At 42.6% G+C, this 23,390-nt stretch overlaps 1 protein-coding gene across 2 annotated transcripts in view; it reads right to left on the bottom strand.

Annotated features, from left to right (window-relative positions):
- Positions 1-23,390, bottom strand: part of cfdp1 (craniofacial development protein 1) — a 219,576-nt gene that overhangs the window by 137,686 nt on the left and 58,500 nt on the right. The window contains exon 6 of one of the 2 annotated variants that reach the window (XM_070897974.1): positions 22,013-22,602. The exons of the other annotated variant lie outside the window; for it this stretch is intronic. Within the exon in view, the coding sequence (XP_070754075.1) occupies positions 22,500-22,602 (103 nt within the window). The 3' untranslated portion in view covers positions 22,013-22,499. Of the gene's footprint in view, positions 1-22,012; positions 22,603-23,390 lie in introns of those variants that run through there. 2 annotated transcript variants of the gene reach the window in all.

The following is a 23,390-nucleotide window of genomic DNA, read 5'->3' as shown; positions in this document are numbered from 1 at the left end:
TGTAGACACAGATGGGTCCCTTTTCAAGCTGTGAAGCATAACACAAGGCTGGAGCAGTGAGAAAGTGAAGTACCATTCCTTACTGCACATGCTCAGAAAACAGCTGCACACAGGCTGTATATTACATCATCCATAGACATGAAGATGGTACATGTCTTTGGACCCTGGGGATGTTAAACTGCACTCTTCAGGAAAAGTTCCTGTCATGTCAGCCCTTTTTAAGGTCGGCTTTAAATACCAGCAGTTCATCTGCTGTCCTTGTGTGTAATTTAATGGCTCAGTGGACCTTTGAAAATGTGCTCGCTGAGTAAGCACTTGCCTCACACAGAACAACATACCCCTTACAGCTACAAAATGGGAGATGGCTGGGTGGGGTGGAGGGGGGAGCAAATTGTTTGCCAGGGATATATGGTATGAAAGTTGCTAAAGTGGAAAGAACCCATTACATATAATCACCCTGGTTACAATATCTATAAATACACTCATTCCTGACAAGTACACTTTAAGAGAAATCTAATATTTTGATTAACTATCAAATTTAATCACACTTTTTTCTTCTGATTTTGAAATACACACACACAGCGCTACTGGGGATCTTGGAACTGCTCATGATGTGTGATTGGGCACAGGATACAGTGGAGCTACTGTGCCACCTGATGGTTACAACTTGAAACCAGAGGGTCACTGGAACAGGTGTTTACATAGGGAAGTCCCATTATAACCGAGTCTGTAGGCATCTTCAATGTTAGTTGTTAACATTAAAAGGCATAACCAAAAAAAATAACAGAAAAAGCAGCTTGTGGACAGGAGATGCATACACAAGATCTTTAAATATATATATATCTCCAAGCAAATCCTGTGAACTCCTCCAGATATATGAATAACACTGATTTTTTTTTTACACAATTCTTGATACAGCTATAAGGGCTAAAATTTTCCAGTGGACTAACTACACCCTTTTTGCTTTACAGGATAACTTTATTCATGGCATTTAAAATATTTTGAATGAAAGAACTATAACTAGTTATTTGATGTCTAGACCTCATCTGAACAATCTGCTATAAAAATATACACACAGCAGTTGTTTAAAAAAACAAATTAACCTCTCCCGAACATTGTTCAACCACCATTTTGACATCTGGTCTCCATCTTTACTGCAGCACCATAATAAGCTGCATTTCTATTTAAAAAGTTGATTTACTATGTCCTTGAGAAGTTTGGGCTCTACTCCTGGAAAATCTAACAACAACCATTCCAGCAATAGTTTTACTATAAAAATACTTACTGATGTCAAAATAAAGCTTACAGCTCCTGTAGGGAAAAGTCAAGGAGAAATTCAGCTGGATGATAGATCAGTAATTTTAATACCTGAAAAGGTAATTCCTGACTGAGAAATAAACATTTTAATAAACTACAGAACAAAATAAAAATAATCAAGGTGTCACCTCATGCAAATCATAGAAATTTACAGCATGGAAGGAAGCCATTTCGGCCCATCATGTCCGCGCCGGCCAACAAAGAGCTATCCAGCCTAATCCCACTTTCCAGCTCTTGGTCCATAGCCCTGTAGGTTACGGCATTTCAAGTGCATATCCAAGCACTTTTTAAATGTGGTGAGGGTTTCTGCCTCTACCACCCTTTCAGGCAGTGAGTTCCAGACTCCACCACCCTCTGGGTGAAGAAATTTCCCCTGAAATCCCCTTTAAACCTCCGGCTAATTACTTTAAATCTATGTCCCTGGTTGTTGACCCCTCTGCGAAGGGAAATAGGTCCTTCCTATCCACTCTATCCAGGTCCCTCATAATTTTATACACCTCAATAAGGTCTCCGCTCAGCCTCCTCTGTTCCAAAGAAAATAATCCCAGCCTATCCAATCTTTCCAGTCCAGGCAAAATCCTCGTAAATCTCCTCTATACCCTCTCTAGTGCAATCACGTCTTTCCTGTAATGTGGTGAACAGAACTGCACGCAGTACTTTAGCTGTGGCCTAACTAGTGTTTTATACAGCATAAGCATAACCTCCCTGCCCCTGTATTCTATGCCTCAGTTAATAAAGGCAAGTATTCCATATGCCTTCTTAACCATCTTATCTACCTGGCCTGCTACCTTCAGGGATCTGTGGACCTGCACATCAAGGTCCCTTTGTTCATCTACACTTCTCAGTGTCCTACCATTTAATGTGTATTCCCTTGCCTTGTTAACCCTCCCCAAATACATTACCCCACACTTCTCCAGATTGAATTCCATTTGCCACTGTTCTGCCCATCTGACCAGTTCATTGATATAGAAACATAGAAACTTACAGCGCAGAAGGCGGCCATCTCAGCCCATCGTGTCTGTGCCGGCCGACAAAGAGCCGCACAGCCCTTTGTTAGCAGCCTTAAAGGTTACATATAAACCTATGAACAATAACGGAAAGGCAAAGAGCACCCAGCCCAACCAGTCCGCCACACACCACTGCAACACCCATTATACTAAAAACATCTACACTCCACCCCAACTGGAGCCATGTGATCTCCTGGGAAAATCAAAAACCAGATAAAAACCCAGGCCAATTTAGAGAGAAAAAATCTGGGAAAATTCCTCTCCCACCCATCCAGGCGATCGAAACTAGTCCAGGAGATCACCCTGGCCGTATTCTATTCCCTGCAGTACTTACCATTATATCTGCGTCGGCCAACAAAAGGTCGTCCAGTCTAATCCCAATTACCAGCTCTAGGTCTGTAACCCTGCTGGTTACTGCACTTTAAGTGCCCATCCAACCATCTCTTAAAAGTGGTGAGGGTTTCTATATCCACCACTTTTCCAGGCAGTGAGTTCCAGATCCCTACAACCCTCTGCGTAAAGACCCCCCTCAAATCCCCTCTAAGCCTTCCACCAATCACCTTAAACTATACCCCCTCGTAATAGCCCCCTCCACCAATGGAAATAGACCCTTATTATCCACTATGTCCAGGCCCCTCAATATTTTGCACACCTTGATGAAGTCTCCTCTCAACCTCCTCTGTTCCAATGAGAACAAACCTAACCTATCCAATCTGTCCTCATAATGAAGATTCCCCATTCCAGGCAGCATCCTAGTAAATCTCCTCTCTAGTGCAATCACGTCCTTTCTATAATACGGCGACCAGAACTGCACGCAGTACTCCAGCTATTGCCTAACCAAAGTATTATACAATTTAAGCATAACCTCCCTGCTCTGATATTCTATGCCTTGGCCAATAAAGGCAAGCATATCTTCCTGCAGTCTACAGCTTTCTTGATTATCAACCAAACAGCCGATTTTAGTATCATCTTCAAACCTCTTAATCATACCCCCTACATTTAAGTGTAAATCACTGATGTATACCACAAAAACCAAGGGACTGGGTACTGAGCCCTGTGGAACCCCACTGGATACAAAAACACCCATCCACCATTACCCTCTGCTTCCTGCCTCTGATCTAATTTTGGATCCAACTTGCCACTTTTCTTTGGATCCCATGGGCTCTTACTTTCGTGACCAGACTGCCATGTGGGAACTTATCAAAAGCCTTGCTAAAATCGATATACACTAAATCAAATGCACTTCTCTCATCGACCCTCCTTGCTACCTCCTCAATCAAGTTAGTCAGACACGACCTTCTCTTAACAAATCCATGCCAATTGTCCTTGATTAACCCATGCCTTTCTGAATGAAGATTTATTCTGAGTCTCAGAATTTTTTCCAATAATTTTCCTATCACCGAGGTTAGGATGCCTGGCCTGTAATTATTCGGCTAATCCCTTTCTCTCTTTTTAAACAAAGGTATCACATTAGCAGTCCTCCAGTCCTCTGGCACCACACCTGTAGCTAGAGAGGATTGGAAAATGATGGTCAGAGCCTCTGCTATTTCCGCTTTTGTTTCTCGTAACAGCCTGGAAAACAGTTCATCCGGGCCAGGGATTTATCCACTATCAAAGCTGCTAAGCCCCTTAATACTTCCCCTCTCACTATGTTTATGTCATCTAATATTTCACATTCTTCCTCCCTGATTGCAATGTTTGCATCGCCCCTCTCTTTTGTGAAAACAGATGCAAAGTATTCGTTAAGAACCGTACCCACGTCATCCGCCTCCACACACGGATTACCTTTATGGTCTCTAATAGGCCCTACTCTTTCTTTAGTTATCCTCTTGCTCTTAAATGTATTTATAAAACATCTTTGGGTTTTCCTTGACTTTACTTGCCAAAATGTTTTCATGCTCTCGCTTTGCTTTCCTAATTTCCTTTTCTGATTGCACCCCTGCACTTTCTATACTCCTCTAGAGTTTCTGCAGTATTGAGCCCTCGGTATGTGTCATAAGCTTCCCTTTTTTTTTATCCTGCCCTGTATGTACCTTCACATCCAGGGGGCTCTAAATTTGTTCGTCCCACCTTTTTTCTTTACGGGAACATATTTGCTCTGAACCCTCAGGATATCCTCCTTGAATGCCTCCCACTGATTTACCTTCAAGTAGCTGTTTCCAGTCCACTTTGGCTTAATCCCATCTCAGCTTAGCAAAATTGGCTTTTCCCCAATTGAGAACTTTTATTCCTTGTCTATCTTTGTCCTTTTCCATAACTACCCTAAATCTAACTGAATTATGATCACCAACACCAAAATGCTCTCTCCCTGATACCCCTTCCACCTGCCCAGCTTCATTCTCTAAAACTAAGTCCAGAACTGCCGCCTCCCTTGTTGAACTTGTTATATACAGGCTAAAATAAAACTCTCCTGAATGCATTTTAGGAATTCTGCACCCTCTATACCTTTCACACTCATTTTATCCCAGTTAATATTAGGGTAGTTGAAATCCCCTACTATTACTGCTCTGTAGTTTTTGCACTTAGAAAGTTGCCTACATATTTGCTCTCCTATCTCCCTTTGACTGTTTATGGGTCTATAATCCACTCCTAGCAGTGTGATCGCCCCTTTTTTGTTCTTCAATTCAATCCATATGGCCTCATTTGATGGTCCTTCTAACACATCATCCCTCCTCACAGCTGTAATTGTTTCTTTAACCAATACTGCGACTACCCCGCCCCCCCCAACCCCCTTGCTCCTCGAGCTCTCACTGACTAGTTTGCCAGCTGCCTAGATGGAAGTTAGGAATTACTGAATATCTCCTCTTTTGGGGTGAGAGGGTTATTTGACAGCAAGGTAACCAGGGGAAAATTTAGTACTGTATTTGCCCACAATTAATTCTGTTATCATTTGAAAGAATACTGTAAATGATCAGTAAATAAAGCCTGTTTATTCAAATTAAAATATATTTCATGTGTTTTCATTTGAAGACACTGCAGAAATTAATATTTTTATTTAAAGTTAGCCAACTGTTTCCAACAAACTCCATTGGAGTGGCAGGATATCTGCCACTTGGCTTGATGCAAAACAGGAACAGGATTAGGCCATTCAGCCCCTTGAACCTGTTTCAACTTTCAATTACATCATGGCTGATCTGTACTTCAACTCCATTTACCCGCCTTTGATCCATCTTAAATAAAAAAATTTAAATTGTCCCAGTATCCACAGCCTTTTGGGGAGAGAACCTCACATTTCCATTACGCTTTATTTGAAACAGTGCATTCTGATGTCACTCCTGAAATGGCTTAGCTCTAATTTTAAGATTATGCCCCCTTGATTTATTTATTCCACCAGAGGAATCGCTTCCCTGTATCTACCTATTGAATCCCTTTATTAAATCATTTTATAATTTCAAACACTTCCATTAGATCTCCCCATAATCTTCCAAGCTTAAGGGAATACAAGCCAAGCTTATGAGACCTGTATTCATAACTTAACACTCTAAAGACCCAGTACTATTCTGCCAAAGCTACGCTGTACCCACGCGAAGGCCAGAGGCATGGTGCCCAGAACTGAACACAATACTACAGTAGGGGTCTGACCAAGGCTCTGTGCAACTTTAGCATAACTTCCTCCTTTTTCTTTCCAAACTACTTGAGAAAAAGGCTAACATTCCATTAGCCTTTTCGATTACTTTTTGTACCTGTGCACGAAGACAATGTGTACTAAACAATGTATTTAGCAGTAGGACTGCGTTAGGAAACACAATTTCAGGGTTAAAAACAGAAAATTCTGGAAATACTCAGCAGGTCAAGTAGCATCTGTGGAGAGGGAAACAGAGTGAACGTTTCAGAGCGATGATCTTTCATCAGGATACCACCTTGAATCTTTCAGTCACCTGCCAATCAACTGCCATCAATGCACAGCTGACATTATAACATTATGAACCATGTCAGGGACTGACACCCACTGAGATTATCCACTCACAATGACTGATGGCTGCAGCAGACACGACACAACTCAGGCCATTTGCTTTACTAATAAAATCCTTATTTCCACAGTGCAATCCAAACCAGACAGGTTAATCAGGGACAATAATTTTGCTATTCAGTACATCACGACATTCCCCATCATTGAAAGTGGCTACCACTTTATTTTACTGAGCTGAAATGTCAAAAGAATTGTGAAAAATTATAAAAAAGCTATTTTCACATGCAAACCTTGAAATGAATTAACTAAAAGAATGAAAGAATAGCGAGCTCTGAAATATGGACAATGAAAGATGACTAATTAGATGCAACAGTTTTCATTCCTAGAATCAGATGCTTACAGCACAGAAGGAGACCATTTGAGGCTTTGTGCCTGTACCTGCTCTTTCCCACCCACCAGCTTTTTCCCCATAACGCTGCAAACTAGTCCTCTTCAAGTACCGGTCCAAATGCCTTTTGAAAATTTCTATGGAATCTGATGATAGAACTCTATCAGGTAGGAACCCTCTATGTGAAGAAATTTCTCATTTCCCCTCTAGTTCTTTTGGCAATTATTTTAAATCTATGTCCTTTGGTTACCAACCATTGCCAGAGAAAACAGTTTCTCCCTACTTGCTCTATCAAAAGCCTCATCATTTTGAATACCTCTATTAGGTTACCAATTAACCTTCTCTGCTCCAAGGAGAGCATTCACAGCTTCTCCAATCTCTCCACATAACTGACGTCTCCATCCCCATCATCCTAGTAAACCTCCTCTGTACCGTCTCTTCAAAGCCTTAACAGCCTTCCTAAAGTGTGGTGCCGAGAATTGTACACAATACTATAGATGAGGCCTCACCAGAAATTTGTATTCAATGGCATTATTTACAGAGCCAAGTATCCCATACTCTTTCTTAACCACTTTGATTCACCCCCAGGTCCCTCTGCTCTTGCACACCCCTCAAAATAGTCTAATTTAGATTATACTGCCTCTCCATGTGGTTGCTCCCAAAGTGCATCACTTCACACTTACCCGCATTAAATTGTATTTACTATGTGTCTGCCCATTTTACCAGTCTGTCAATGTCCTCCTGAAGTATGCTACTATCCTGCTCACTATTTACTACGCTGCCAATTTTAGTATCATCCACAAACTTCAAAATTGTACTCCTACACCCAAGTCCAGATCATTTATATACAACAAGAAAAGCAATGGATCTAATATGATCCCTGGGGCACCCCACTACATATTTCACTCCAGTCAGAAAAACATCTGTTCACCACTACTCTTTGCCTCTTATCCCTTAGCCAATTATGTAGTCAGTTACCACTTTAATACTGTGTGCTTCTATTTTCTGAATAAGTCTGTTATATGGTACTTTAAAAAGTCCATTTATACACATCAACCCTCTCTGTTACTTTATCAAGGAACTCAATCAGGTTAGTCAGACACAATTTGCCTTTAAAAAAATCCATGCTGGCTGTCCCTCATTAACCCATGCTTCTCTAAGTGAGAATTAATTTTATCTTCAACAATGGTCAATCAGTAGCTTTCCCATCACTGACGTTAGACTGATTGGCCTGTAGTTACTATGTTTATCCTTCTCCTGCTTTTTAAACTAGGGTGTAACATTTTCAATCCTCCAATACTCTGGGACCATTCCCATATCCAAGAATGTTTGAAAGATTGTGATCAGAGCTTCTGCTATCTCCATCCTAGCTTTGTTCAGCAACATAGGATTCATCCCACCTGGACTGAGTGACTTGCTAACTTTCAGTGATGCCAACCTATTTAGCACCTCCTTTCTTATCTATCTTTATCCTGTCCAATATCTCTACTGCGATATTAACTTCATCCTCTGCTTTTGTGAAGACAGATGCACCTGTCGTACCCTCTGCCTCCACAAGAAGATAGTTTTGTTGCTAATTGGCCCCACCATGCCTTTTAACTATCCATTTATTTTTTATACATTTATAAAAGATTTTTATGTTCCCTTTTGTGTCACACACTAATCTTTTCTCATACTTTCTCACTGCCCTTCTTACATCCATTTTCAATGTCCCATTACACACTCTATATTCTGCCTGGTTTTCAATTGTATTCTGCACCTGACATTTGTCATAAACCTTTTCTTCTTTTATTTTACCCTCCATTTCATTTGACATCCAGGGAGCTCTAGCTTTGGATGCCCCACCTTTTCTCCTTATGGGAATATATGATAGTTCGGCTACAAACCAATCTTCACCTTGAATGCCTGCCATTGCTCACGTTACTGTTTTCCTGGCCAACCTTCGTTTCCAGTTTATCTGTGCTAGATTCCTTTTCAAATCGCTGAAATTGGCTCTTACAGTTGGGTATTTTCACCATTGATTTTTCTTTATCCCTTTCCATAACTACTTGAATTATATTATGATCACCATTACCCAATGTTCTCCCACTGAAATGGCAGGCCAATTGAACATATACTTTGCTCTGTCTTCACTAAGGAAGACACAAATAACCTTTCGGAAATACTAGGGGACCGAGGGTCTAGCGAGAAGGAGGAACTGAAGGAAATCCTTATTAGTCGGAAATTGTGTTAGGGAAATTGATGGGATTTAAGGCTGATAAATCCCCAGGGCCTGGTAGTCTGCATCCCAGAGTACATAAGGAAGTGGCCCTAGAAATAGTGGATGCATTGGTGGTCTTTTTCCAACATTCTATAGACTCTGGATCAGTTCTTATGGATTGGAGGGTAGCCAATGTAACCCCACTTTTTAAAAAAGGAGGGAGAGAGAAAACAGGGAATTATGGACTGGTTAGCCTGACAGTGGGGAAAATGTTGGAATCAATTATTAAAGATGTAATAGCAGCGCATTTGGAAAGCAGTGACAGGATTGGTCCAAGTCAGCATGGATTTATGAAAGGGAAATCGTGCTTGACAAATCTTCTAGAATTTTTTGAGGATGTAACTAGTAGAGTGGACAAGGGAGAACCAGTGGATGTGGTGTATTTGGATTTTCAAAAGGCTTTTGACAAAGTCCCACACAAGAGATTAGTGTGCAAAATTAAAGCACATGGTATTGGGGGTAATATACTGACGTGGATAGAGAACTGGTTGGAAGACAGGAAGCAAAGAGTGGGAATAAACGGATCCTTTTCAGAATGGCAGGCAGTGACTAGTGGGGTACAGCAAGGTTCAGTGCTGGGTCCCCAGCTATTTACAATATACATTAATGATTTAGACGAAGGAATTGAATATAATATCTCTCAGTTTGCAGATGACACTAAGCTGGGTGGCAGTGTGAGCTGTGAGGAGAATGCTAAGAGGCTGCAGGGTGACTTGGACACGTTAGGTGAGTGTCAAATGCATGGCAGATGCATTATAATGTAGATACATGTGAGGTTATCCACTTTGGTGGCAAAAAACAAGGCGGCAGAATATTATCTGAATTGTGACAGATTAGGAAAAGAGACCTGGGTGTCATGGTACATCAGTCATTGAAAGTTGGCATGCAGGTAAAGCAGGCGGTGAAGGCGGCAAATGGCATGTTGGCCTTCATAGCGAGAGGATTGGAGTATAGGAGCAGGGAGGTCTTACAGCAGTTGTACAGGGCCTTGGTGAGGCCACACCTTGAATATTGTGTTCAGTTTTGGTCTCCTAATCTGAGGAAGGACATTCTTGCTATTGAGGGAGTGCAGCGAAGGTTCACCAGACTGATTCCTGGGATGGCAGGACTGACATATGAAGAAAGACTGGATCGACTACGCTTATATTCACTGGAACTTAGAAGAATGAGAGGGGATCTCAGAGAAACATATAAAATTCTGACAAGATTGGACAGGTTAGATGCAGGAAGAATGCTCCCGATGTTGGGGAAGTCCAGAACCAGTGGTCACAGTCTAAGGATAAGGGGTAAGCCATTTAGGACCGAAATGAGGAGAAACTTCTTCACTCAGAATTGTGAACCTGTGGAAAGTTGTTGAGGCCAGTTCGTTAGATATATTCAAAAGGGAATTAGATGTGGCCCTTATGGCTAAAGGGATCAAGGGGTATGGAGAGAAAGCAGAAATGGGGTACTGAAGTTGCATGATCAGCCATGATCATATTGAATGGTGGTGTAGGCTCGACGGGCCGAATGGCCTATTACTGCACCTATTTTCTATGTTTCTATGAAACACAATCCACTTGACCTACTTAATTTCCTAGAACTAGATCCAACATAGTTTCCTTCCTCATTGGGGAAGAAACATACCAATTAAGAAAGTTCTCCTGTATATATTTTAGGAATTCCTCACCCTCCTTGCCCTTTAATGTTTCTCTCTCCCTCCCCTCCCCCCCCCAAATCTTAATTTGGGGTAACTGAAGTCCCCTACTATTACTGCTCTATTATTTTTATATTTCTCTGAAATTTGCCTATAGGTGTAATCCTCTATCTCCTTCTCACTATTTTGGGTCTATAGTAAACACCCAGCAATACTCCTTTTCTGTTCCTTAACTCTAACCAAATAGATTCAATCTTTGAACCCGCTAGTATATTGTCCCTCTGTGGAACTGTAATATTATCCTTGCTCAATACTGCCACATGTTCCCCCACCCACTTCTGTAATTTTTCTTTCTCTATCCATCCTGAATACATTGTAGCCAGGAACATTTCATCCCCAATTCTGCCCATGTTTAAGCCAGGTCTTTGTTATAGCCACTATATCGCCTGCGTCTGTGCACACACACAGGCTGAACTCCAGGACATATTCGATATATTTACCGAGGCGTATGAAAGCATGGGCCTTACACTAAACATTAGTAAGACAAAAGTCCTCCACCAGCCTGTCCTCGCCGCACAGTACTGCCCCCCAAGCATCAAGATCCACGGCGTGGCCCTGGACAACGTGGACCACTTCCCCTATCTCGGAAGCCTCCTATCAACAAGAGCAGGCATTGATGATGAGATCCAACACCGCCTCCAGTGTGCCAGTGCAGCCTTCGGCCGCCTTAGGAAAAGAGTGTTTGAAGATCAGTCCCTCAAAACTGTCACCAAGCTCATGGTCTACAGGGCCGTAGTAATACCCGCCCTCCTTTATGGCTGAGACGTGGACCATGTACAGTAGACACCTCAAGTCGCTGGAGAAATACCACCAACGATGTCGCCGCAAGATCCTGCAAATCCCCAGGAGGACAGACGCACAGGCATTTGCGCCCTCATCCAGGCCAACAATCCCAGCATTGAAGCACTGACCACACTTGATCAGCTCTGTTGGGCAAGTCACATAATTCGCATGCCAGGCATGAGATTCCCAAAGCAAGCGCTCTACTCGGAACTCGTCCACGGCAAACAAGCCAAAGACGGGCAGAGGAAACGTTACAAGGACACCCTCAAAGCCTCCCTGATAAAGTGCAACACCTAGGAATCCTTGGCCATAGACCGCCCTAAGTGTTGGAAGTGCATTCGGGAGGGCGCTGAGCTGCTCAAGTATCGTCACCGAGAGCATGCAGAAATCAAGCGCAGGCAGCGGAAGGAGCGTGCGGCAAACCAGGCTCCCTGCCCACTCTTTCCCTCAACGACTATCTGTCCCACCTGTGACAGAGACTGTGGTTCTCGTATTGGACTGTACAGTCACCTAAGAACTCATACCAAGAATGGAAGCAAGTCTTCCTCGATTCCGAGGGACTGCCTATGATGATGATGATGATGATGGATATCATAACCTCATAGAGCAACTTACGCCTGTAGTGAGTCAACCCTGTTGTATCACTCCTCGCATTAACACACATGCATTCCAACATCATGCTAGTGATGCCCACATTCCACGAACAATTTTTTTTTTAAATTCTAATATATTACATTTATAACAATATCTTCATACAGATTTATGTTCTTTTACATTAGTGCAATTTACAGAATTCTTAATGAAGACAACTTTGAGACAAAGGTGTGTATAATAGAAAAGTGCAAAAGTATAACTCCTCCATGTACAAGACATTAATTAAGTCACAGTTGGAAGTAGTTTGTGCAATGTTGGGCAACCCATTATAGAAAGGATAATGTTGCCATGGAAAAGGTATAATGCAGATTCACTAGGATAATGCCTGTGATGAAAGGATATCGATAACATGAGTAACTTGAAAAGCAACGGTTGTATTCAATAAAGCAGAGAAGGTTCATGTATTTACCAGTCTTAATTCCATAACCATTGCAATTCCTTCAATTGATGCTATTTTAAAGTCAAATTTGCAATATTTCCCCACAGTTAAGATACAGAGAAAAAAAACATTCAAAATAATTGGAAACTTACCCATATAAAAGAATTCTCAAGTCCACCAGACCAAAAACAGACACGATATTAAGAGAAAAATTATTTATTTCATTTGCATAAAAAGTACAAAGGTAACATGCTACTAACAGGAAAGAAACTGAAGGTAACCACATGGTAATATGCTAAAGACATGGAACGTCCTTAAGTTCTAGCCTCTTAAGGACGATTTGATGGGACATAGAATAGAACATGGAAAAATAGGTGCAGGAGTAGGCCATTCGGCCCTTCTAGCCTGCACGGCCATTCAATGAGTTCATGGCTGAACATGCAACTTCAGTACCCTTTCAAAACTTTGCCAAGTGTCCTTCAAAACTTTGCCACCCACCAAAGGATATAACTTATGCATGATATGTGGAGTATAATGGTCAACCAGGAATTCTGATGAAACTGGAAACAGCTACTTTGAAATATAAATTTTACATTTTTGAGAAAACTCTAAATAAAGCACAGCCTAACAAAACTCAAATAATTTACAAAAGCCCCAAGGCAAATAATGGTAACATACATTAACGTAGCTGAAGCTTAATCACAAGGCTTGCAAACTGATCAGAGCTTTAACTCATCAATTAACACATTCATTCTCATCCATTACTGCCTATTTTCCTAATCCCTAACTAATGTGTTATTATTCAGATAGGATATCCAAGTTGCAAGACCCCACCATTTTCAGGATTTCAAAGTTTTAATATACAAAGTAACTACCACCTGAGGAAAGCATCTTAAGCAAAATTACAAATAGAAGATAGATCAGCATCATATACGGTAGGCTAGAAAAATTGAAGCAGGAATTGACTTAACTACAAAGTAGTAATAGTCAAAAACCTGACGCAAGATTAACTGGAAGAGCAGCAACACTGAAAATATGAACCAAAACATGAGGTTTTGTAGTAAATGTCTGGACAAGGATTGAGCGAAGGAAAACCACAAGAAGCCAATTGAGGTTTAACATTGTCAGATTTGGGGGGGGGGTTTGGTGTCAGTGGAAGAGGAGAAGGTTGGAACCTAGGCAGCAAGGCATGAAGTTTATAGTAGGATAAATAGCCTGATTGTCAGGGTTTGAAGGATCAGTTTGACAAAAGGAATGAGTACATGGGCAGACAAGTAGACATCATGCCTACAGGAAGATGAAAATAACACTGGAAGGCACAGATGCAGCATAGCAATATAAAAATACAAAACTCCAGTAGCACCAACGCTGATAATGAAGCAGGTTCAAGATTGGTGCAACCTCCACTTCGAGTGTAATAACCATATGCAAATAAATTTAGCCTCTGATAGATAAAAAGGAATAATGCTCTCCAATTTCTTTCATATTCGCTTCTTCCATGTCGAGCAAGATGGCATCATGCATCTCCGGAAAACTGAAAGGAAATTACATGCTGCGAACAGGAGACAATATTACATTTCATATAGAACTCTTACAGCCAGCAGGCGCAGCGTTCCTCCTTTCACATTAGGTCAGATCCAAGCTTAAAAGTCAGAGGTGAAAGGACAGTATGCTGACCTATTGTGCCACCTTGTGTGTCTATTAAAAAAAAGTGATCTTCAGTCTCCAAAAACCGCAAGTGAAGTGTAGCCAGTGTGAAACCTTCTTCACTTCAAAGTACATAATAGAAAACACCGATGATAAATGACCTTATGCAATTATAATTAAGGTGGTGGTGTCCTTTAATAGCAAAAAGCATTCATTAGGGGGTGTAAATGAGTTTTTAAAGTTTTCATAAACTAGCTGACACACAATATGTATTTATTGCAAGAAACAGAAAGTTGCTTTGATATTCTACCAACATTGACATAGATAATAATAGACTAAATTGAATATGACTGCACTATTATAATGTATACACATGAATCAAGTCCATTGAAAAATGACCATCAGTCGTTATGTTTGGGAATTATGCATTTCCAGCAAATGTTGAGAATTTTATATTGTTGAATTTCATAATTGTAATTTAAAATTTATCATTTTTAAACACGTTTTCTACAGCACGTATCAGACACTAAATTGCTGCTTTCTAACCAACTGCTGTTTCCACATACTTCTTCCTACAGTAGAGAGAACTGCATGCTGTATACTAGTTGTGCCCATCCTGCCACACTAAGGCTACACACGGCCCCTAACCCTTGCAATGTGGCCTTGAAAGCCCAGGGAACTTGATCCTATTTGCAGGTTTATTTCTTATTTGCTGTTACGTCCAGTTTGAATTGGTTTACCTGGATGTTTTTTTTCTCGTTTTGACTCATTGGCCGATAAATCCTAAATCAGGACACTCGGCTCAGTTTTCTTCAATTTGCGATATACACAAATTAACAGGAACTTGAATTAAACTTATATGTGGCCCCTAAGGATCCATGGTATGCACCAATGCAACCACTGGCAGTGTCACATCATATTAGCTGATAGGAAATGTATTTGTGTTTGGATCTGTCCATTTCGCCTTCCATCTCGGTTACCTTAGCTACAAGCTGTTTTGATACTGTACGAGTTCAGTAAGCTTTACAGGAGGTATTTAGTTCGAAGACAGCAATTCTAGTATAGTGGGAGACATCATGGAAATTTCATACTAGTACATTATTTAAAACTAACTATTCAGACTAATTTCTGCAAAACTAACACTCATACCCACTATACAGTATCAAGATTTAGTTTACTAAAATTAATGATACAACTGGAGAATTCCCTGATGTAATTAGAATAAGTGCTGAACAAAATAAGCGCTTCCAAGTTACATATATTTCAGTCATCTTCCATTTACAAATCATCATGCAGTCAGTCAATGTCTTTCCACAGAAACTCTATCGGTCATATAGCTGATAGAATTGGGTCTAAAGAAATAGCTTTAGGGAAGTAGATCCCATTTTTGCTACTAAAAGCAAGATAATGTTTTAACCTGTATAGGTCTGTGTCAATGCAGCTAATTAATATACACATCACAATGTATTATTTCTTACAAGTTTCCGATTGTCTTTTAAATATTATCTTGCATGATGTTGCTACTTTAACAGCTTGGTGTCCTTTGGAGATTTTGCCTAAGAAAAAACATCTGTAAACAGGCTGATGTCATGTCCACAGCTCTTATCTGTGCAGTGAAGGATGTCAAGGAAATGATGCTACAGAAATTCATGGACTGGTCCGGGAATCACTCAAGTGCCAAAGCAGTGTGTGGATGTGTACAGTATGAGTTCTAGCTTCAGTGCACCAGTTGAGACAGGCTGAAGCTAGTCAATAAATTTCTCCAGCTGTTAAGAGAAAATTACAGCTGAAGAAATAAAAATGATAAAAATTTAACATCTCAATTCTGATCGTGCATTTCCTGGAGGGGAAAACTCTCCTCTATGTCTTTCTCATACACAGCTATTGTACTACAAACATATTATTCTAGTTTACTGGAAATCCTTAGCCACATGTGGTATATTTAATCATATGCATCCCTCAAAACCATGAATTTTCCATCTAATGTATGCATTTAAAGTAACAGTGTACAGTGAGAAATGACTATTGTGGCAGAACATGATGTCATTAGCAAATTTAAAAGGTGTTAATGGTCATGAATTATCAATAGGAAAATCCCCTCCCCCACACACCACTCCCTGAAACACAAGATCAGGCAGACAGTTAGATCCAACCTTTTGCCGGTGGCTGGGTATTCAGTTTAAAAACTTCATAATTTACCCTTTTGCTGTTGTTCCCTCCCCCTCCCCCAAATGTGCAGTGATTCACAAAAACTAAAATGCTGACAATATACAGACAAGTGAAAACACTGATGCCTGGTTAAGTGTGTAAGGAAAGAGGAATCAGGCAGCTGTTACATTCACACTGTCTGCCTTGAATGTTTGTAGTTCATTCAGATAGTAATTAATTAGTCATAAGGCACTCAGGTGGTAAGACATTCTATTGGGGAACAGTCCGTCACAGAGGAACTGGCATGATCGACAGGTAGAGAGCGTGGCATTCCCAGATGAAATCTGAGCCTGTGTTGTCTGCTGTGTCAATCTGCCAAAGCTGAACTGCAAATTCAGCCAGAGGCTTGAATAAATTTTAAATTCTGTTAAATTAAATTGATACAATGGCATTTCTCCAGGTTGTCCAATAAGAGCCACACTTCGAGTGGTTTCGGTCATGGGAAGATAAAAAGGCAACTTGAAGCTGTCACAAATGATAATGTGTGGTGGGTTGATGGCGATAAAAACTTCCTTCAGTGTTTCAGTCAGCTCCCCCCGATGTACTCAGACTAGCTGTTCCTGCCATCACTCAATGGCTGCATTTGATAAAGAAATGTGGCGGAATCTTATTTTTTTGACGTGAACCTCAGGGTGAGGGTTGTCAGTGCTACAGAAATGGAACATTTCCCCACTTTGTGTCTAATCAAGCACTCCTAGGTCAAATGTTGCACAGGCCACATGCAGAGAAAAGCGGTTTCTAATGTTCGGACTATTTTTTCACCCCAAACTAGATAAGTGTCCTTCAAAAGTAAAATGAGAATGTTTCCATTTGCCATAGCAGCTATCCTCGCAACCTCAGATGGAGAGTGCTAATAATAGGCCCAAGTTGCTCCTGATTTTTTTGGAGCAACTGGTGTAGAACGGAGTATCTTAGAAATTCAAATTCTCGGCATTTAGTTTGCTCCAGTTCTAGTCAGTTAGAACAGTTTCACTTTGGAACAGAAATTTTTTTTTCAAAAGGGGGCGTGTCCAGCCACTTACGCCTGTTTTCAAAGTTTCGGCAGTGAAAACTTACTCCAAACTAACTTGGAATGGAGTAAGTGAAGATTTTTGTACGCTCGAAAAAACCTTGTCTACACTTTAGAAAATCAGGCGTAGGTTATAAATCAGGCGTAGGGAACGGTGGGGGGGTTTAAAGGGAAGTTTACAAACATTAAACACTTCAGTTTTACGAATAAAGAGCCATCATTAATAATAAATGATAAATACATCAATAAATCAACCAATAAATCAATCAAAAAAAATTAATTAAATTTTTTTTTTAAATCAATAAATAAAACATTTTCTACTTACCGACTGCAGCACTGGGAGCCCTCCAACAGCGTGCTGGGATACTGCCCCCCCCCCCCACAGTGTGTCTCTATCTCTCTGTCTGTCAGTGTCTGTGTTTCTGACAGTGAGGGGGGTAGGAGGAGAAGGAGAAGGAGAAGGAGAAGGAGAAGGAGAAGGAGAAGGAGAAGGAGAAGGAGAAGGAGAAGGAGAAGGAGGAGAAGGAGGAGGAGGAGAAGGGAGAAGAGGGAAGGAGAAGAGGGAAGGAGAAGAGGGAAGGAGAAGGGGGAAGGAGAAAGGAGGAGGGGGGGGAGAAAGGAGGAGGGGGGGGAGAAAGGAGGAGGGGGGGGAGAAAGGAGGAGGGGGGGGAGAAAGGAGGAGGGGGGGGAGAAAGGAGGAGGGGGGGGAGAAAGGAGGAGGGGGGGGAGAAAGGAGGAGGGGGGGGAGAAAGGAGGAGGGGGGGGAGAAAGGAGGAGGGGGGGGAGAAAGGAGGAGGGGGGGGAGAAAGGAGGAGGGGGGGGAGAAAGGAGGAGGGGGGGGAGAAAGGAGGAGGGGGGGGAGAAAGGAGGAGGGGGGGGAGAAAGGAGGAGGGGGGGGAGAAAGGAGGAGGGGGGGGAGAAAGGAGGAGGGGGGGGAGAAAGGAGGAGGGGGGGGGAGAAAGGAGGAGGGGGGGGAGAAAGGAGGAGGGGGGGGAGAAAGGAGGAGGGGGGGGAGAAAGGAGGAGGGGGGGGAGAAAGGAGGAGGGGGGGGAGAAAGGAGGAGGGGGGGGAGAAAGGAGGAGGGGGGGAGAAAGGAGGAGGGGGGGAGAAAGGAGGAGGGGGGGAGAAAGGAGGAGGGGGGGAGAAAGGAGGAGGGGGGGGAGAAAGGAGGAGGGGGGGGAGAAAGGAGGAGGGGGGGGAGAAAGGAGGAGGGGGGGAGAAAGGAGGAGGGGGGGGAGAAAGGAGGAGGGGGGGGAGAAAGGAGGAGGGGGAGGAGAAAGGAGGAGGGGGGGGAGAAAGGAGGAGGGGGGGGAGAAAGGAGGAGGGGGGGAGAAAGGAGGAGGGGGGGAGAAAGGAGGAGGGGGGGAGAAAGGAGGAGGGGGGGGAGAAAGGAGGAGGGGGGGGAGAAAGGAGGAGGGGGGGGAGAAAGGAGGAGGGGGGGAGAAAGGAGGAGGGGGGGGAGAAAGGAGGAGGGGGGGGAGAAAGGAGGAGGGGGGGAGAAAAAGAGGAGGGGGGGAGAAAAAGAGGAGGGGGGGAGAAAAAGAGGAGGGGGGGAGAAAAAGAGGAGGGGGGGAGAAAAGAGGAGGGGGGGGGGGGAAAGGAGGAGGGGGTGGGTGGGGAGGCTGAACGGGCCGGGCCCGGCGGCCATGCCCAAGACTTCGGGCAGGGCCTGTCCCCAACACCAGATTTACAGGTAGGTGGCGATGGGTTGGGTTGGGTCGGGTCCGGGGCCGAGAATGCGGGTCGGGTCGGGGGGAGCGCGGGTCGGGGTCGGGAGCGCGGGTCGGAGCCGGTCCAGGGCGGGGGGGCGGGGGGGAGAAGCAGGAGTCGGGTCGGGAGGAAGCACGAGCTGGGCGTGGGAGGAGCCTTATGCACGCAGCCGCAGTGAGGCCATTTGGCCAGGGCTAGGGGCTGCGTGCTTCGGGCCCCTCCCAGAGTTTTGGGCGCCTGGAGCTATTGCACATGCGCGCCCACTGTAGCGCGCATGTGCAGAGGTCCCGGCACTGTTTTCAGCCCAGGGACCTAGCTCCGCCCCCAACTGCTCGTGCTGTGCCGCGCCGAGGGCCAGAGGACCAGCAGGGAGCCGGAGAATCTGGAAGTTTTTTTTAGCCGCACTTTGTGGCGTGAAAAACGGGCGTCCAGGTCGCCGAAACTTGGGCCCTTAATACCTACTATGAGCGATTTTGTACTGAGGTTGATTGTGGTCTAACAACGGAGGTTAAGAACGGTCAAACTTCTTTCACTTAGAATCTTCACCAACCGTACAATGTGGAGACGTTCATCTCATCAGTCTGGCTGAACACAAGCCCAGGCACTAAAGGCCCACAATCCAAACCAATGAGCACCCAGTTGCCTGCACCCCACGTTTTCAAAATAATCAAAAGTGATATTTATATAATTTCACACACTGGCAGGCAGCACTGGTCAGTCAGACATACAAATGATATTCTGGTTACTACCTTTTAGCTAAGCCACAATTGCAGTTCAGCTCAAATTCCGCTTTAATGGCATTGGATGAGACTTTATTTAAATTAGAGTATTGAATTTCATTCTGGCAAGACTTGGGTCACTACAATATTTACATATTGCCAAAAATACGCAAGTTGGGGCACAGTTAAATAGCCTTGGTTATACACCCGATAGAAAATACAGAACATTGAAATCAATCAGATGACTTTAATAAAATAACAGAACGGAAGACTACTGTGCACAAATAAGCGACATTTCCCTTTGCATTGTCAACGCACAGCATGTCTGCCAAAAGCATTAAAAGACAGCATCCGACCTTCCTTTCCAGATGGAACAAAATCATCTCCACTTCATGCTTATTCAGACAATACCCCTCCCTAAAGGTTTTATAGAAAATTCATCAAAATAGATAAAATGTAAAACACATTTTCTTTTGAGAGTCCAAGAGATCAACTCTATTTCCTGTTCATAAAGATTGCCTTAATGGCACTTATAATTTAGTAAAGGAATGGTGTAGTTTAATGTATCAAATAAATAACTTTTTCTGGTAACACAATACAGGTATTCGATATTTTGCAAAAGCACAAATGAGAAAGGCAAGGTTTTTACTTTTCCTAACTATATGTTGCAAGCTAGGCATTTTTTGTAGGGTCAATTCACTTGGTCGGTCCACAATTTCTTCTCAATACTGTCCTGGTGAAATATTTTGTATATTGTTAAACATGAGTGACAACAAATAAAAGATTAATTTGATGACTTAAATATTAATTCCCTTAACTGATGGTTTGGTTTTTAAAAATGTAGGTTTTTAAAAATGTAGCTTACTGCAGCAGTCACACAGAATGTGATCACTGCTGTATTGGAGCGCAGAAACAAAAATATTTCTTTGGAAAGCTTGGCCCTGGAAACAGATATTGGACCAAGCAAACATTCGATCTCCTGATTTAGTTCATTGATCTGTGTGGCTTTGAACCAGATTCCAACAAGACAGAGATTTTGTCTGAAGCTGGCCAGCCAAACTCAATGACAATATTCCCCGATAATCAGCAAGCAGCTGAATGCCAATTTATCATGATCCAGTGTTTGCATCCTGAGGAAGCTGCATATTCAGCTCTGCATTTCAGATATGCCACATAATGTAATTTTCTCAACAAAGCTTGGATGTCATGACCTATCAATGGGTTTATAAAAGGTCCCAACTACATGCGGAGCACAGAGAATTTATCCAATTTTGGACCAAGAGATTGAAAGCATCACACAAATTGACAGATTTGCTCTGAAGCCAACTTAGTGACCAGATAGCAGGTTATAATGATTGAACTGCTGCTCATCATTCACTGATTCTATGATATTTGAAACAACCAAAAGCAGAATGCTGATCCATAATTACTAGACATCTAACTTTGGCCCCCTCTTGTGGACAGGCATAATGTATGTCAATTTACATTATAATGGGACAATACCAGTTGACTGGGACAATTGGAATAAATTAAACTTCTTTGGGTAGAGCTTCAATATCTGAAGGGCTTGTGCAAATGACTTCAGAATTTGTTTCCAGGACCAAGCTTTTCAAAGAAATATTTTTGTTTGCACATTTGAGTGCAGAATGCAAAGGCCATCATTTAGATTCACCAGGTTGGATAACATTAACTTTTTCATTCATCTGCAGTGGTACCTTTATGCCTACAAATTGGCTGCCACATTTCCCACATTACCACAGTGACTACACTCCAAAAGTACTTCATTGGCTATAAAGCACTTTGAAATGTCCGGTGATCATGAAAGGCGCTATATAAATGCAAGTTTTTCTTTCTTCCAATCGAGATTTTGAATATATACACATTCATTTGATTTCAGAAAAATGAAAATGTGGGTTTGTACATCTAGAATCATTAGAACAGTACAGCACAGAATTTGTTGCTTTTAGGTAAAGAATTTCTACACCAAAAACAAAAAGAAAATCATATTCAATCAATTACTCGTAGATAAATCACAAATTCTACAAAGGTTTGTGCAGGGGCCAATCCCTACTTGCTTTATTTTTTTTATGATAATCCTGCTTTTAACATTGTGTAAGACAAGACACATCAGTTCTAAAAGCCAGAACAATAAACATTTTCATCTGATAATTGCAGGAAATGTACAGTACATGTTTATAGTCACAATGGGAGTGAAGGCACAATGTCTCCACAAAATGATGCCGTATGAACAAAGAGAGACTCTAACCACCTCCCCTTGACATTCAAAGCATTACTATCACCGAATCCCCCCCCCCCCCCCATCAACATCCTGGGAGCCGCGGGGAGGGGGCGGTCACCATTGACCAAAAACTTAACTGGACCAGCCCTTTCCACCATCTACAAAACGCAAGTCAGGTATGTGATGGAACACTCTCCACTTGCCTGGATGAGTGCAGCTCCAACAACACTCAAGATGCTCGACACCATCCAGGACAAAGCATCATGCTTGAATGGCACCCCATCCACCACCTTAAACATTCACTGCTTCCACCACCGGCGCACCATGGCTGCAGTCTGTACCATCTACAAGATGCATTGCAGTATCTCGCCATGGCTTCTTGGACAGCACCTTCCAAACCTACAACCACTACCGCCTAGAATGATAAGGGTAGTAGGCGCACGAGAACGCCACCACATGCAAGTTCCCCTCCAAGTTGCACACCATCCTGACTTGGAAATATATCGCCATTCCTTCATCGCGGCTGAGTTAAAATCCTGGAACTCCCTACCTAACATCACTGTGGGAGTACCTTCACTTTGTGGACTGCAGCAGTTCAAGAAGGCAGCTCACCACCACTAGGGAGGGGTAACAAATGCTGGCCTTGCCAGTGATGTCCACAGCCCAGGAACGAATACTAAAAAAACCAAAATAAAACAAGAACACAAGATTGGCAACTTTTCCTAGGACATCCTCATCTTTGAACACTGTTCATCTTTCATATAATTTGGGATAGGCTCACCAGCCTCCAGGGGTAAATCTTTGGGACACAGTCCTTCTGAAACCATAACAACTTGCACCTTTAACATAGTAAAGTGTCCTTTCAGGCTTCACAGGAGCGATTAACAAAATTTGATACCAAGCCACAGAATATTAGGACAGGTAGGTTTTAAGGAGCGTTTTAAAGGAGGGGAGAGAGAGAGAGAGAGAGAGAGAGAGAGAGAGAGAGAGAGAGAGAGGAGCTTCGGATGTGGGCAGGTGTAGGTACGGCCGCCAATGGTAGAGTAACGGCATCAAAGACCACACCACGTGCAATATTTTTTGGCTCTTCCAGAAACTAGCGCTGCCTGGGGCTGGGTGAATGGGGTTTTCGATCAGGCAGGCCAGATGGTCTTATCTTGTCCTTCTGAAACGAACAGCAACAATGAGGAATACTAATCAGATCCGAGGGAGAGTAGGCAAATCCCAATCTTTATAAGGCATAGGTATGGTCTCACCTGGAGTACTACAAACAAATCTGGTTGTTGTACTACAGCAAGAATATTTATTGCTGAAAAGGGAAACCAAATGGAGAAGAAGTTGACGAGCCTGGGATTGTTTACTCTAGAGAAAAGGTGCCATGGGGAGATATCATTCAAGATTCTTAAGGGAATAAATAAATTGAGCTCTAATATGTTCAACATTGCTACAATCTCTTGAAACAGG

This window comes from Pristiophorus japonicus, chromosome 13 (assembly GCF_044704955.1).
Source record: "Pristiophorus japonicus isolate sPriJap1 chromosome 13, sPriJap1.hap1, whole genome shotgun sequence".
NCBI classification, from domain to species: Eukaryota; Metazoa; Chordata; class Chondrichthyes; family Pristiophoridae; genus Pristiophorus; species Pristiophorus japonicus.
The sequence above is the reverse complement of the archived record's forward strand: the minus strand, read 5'-3'. Positions and strand labels throughout refer to the sequence as shown.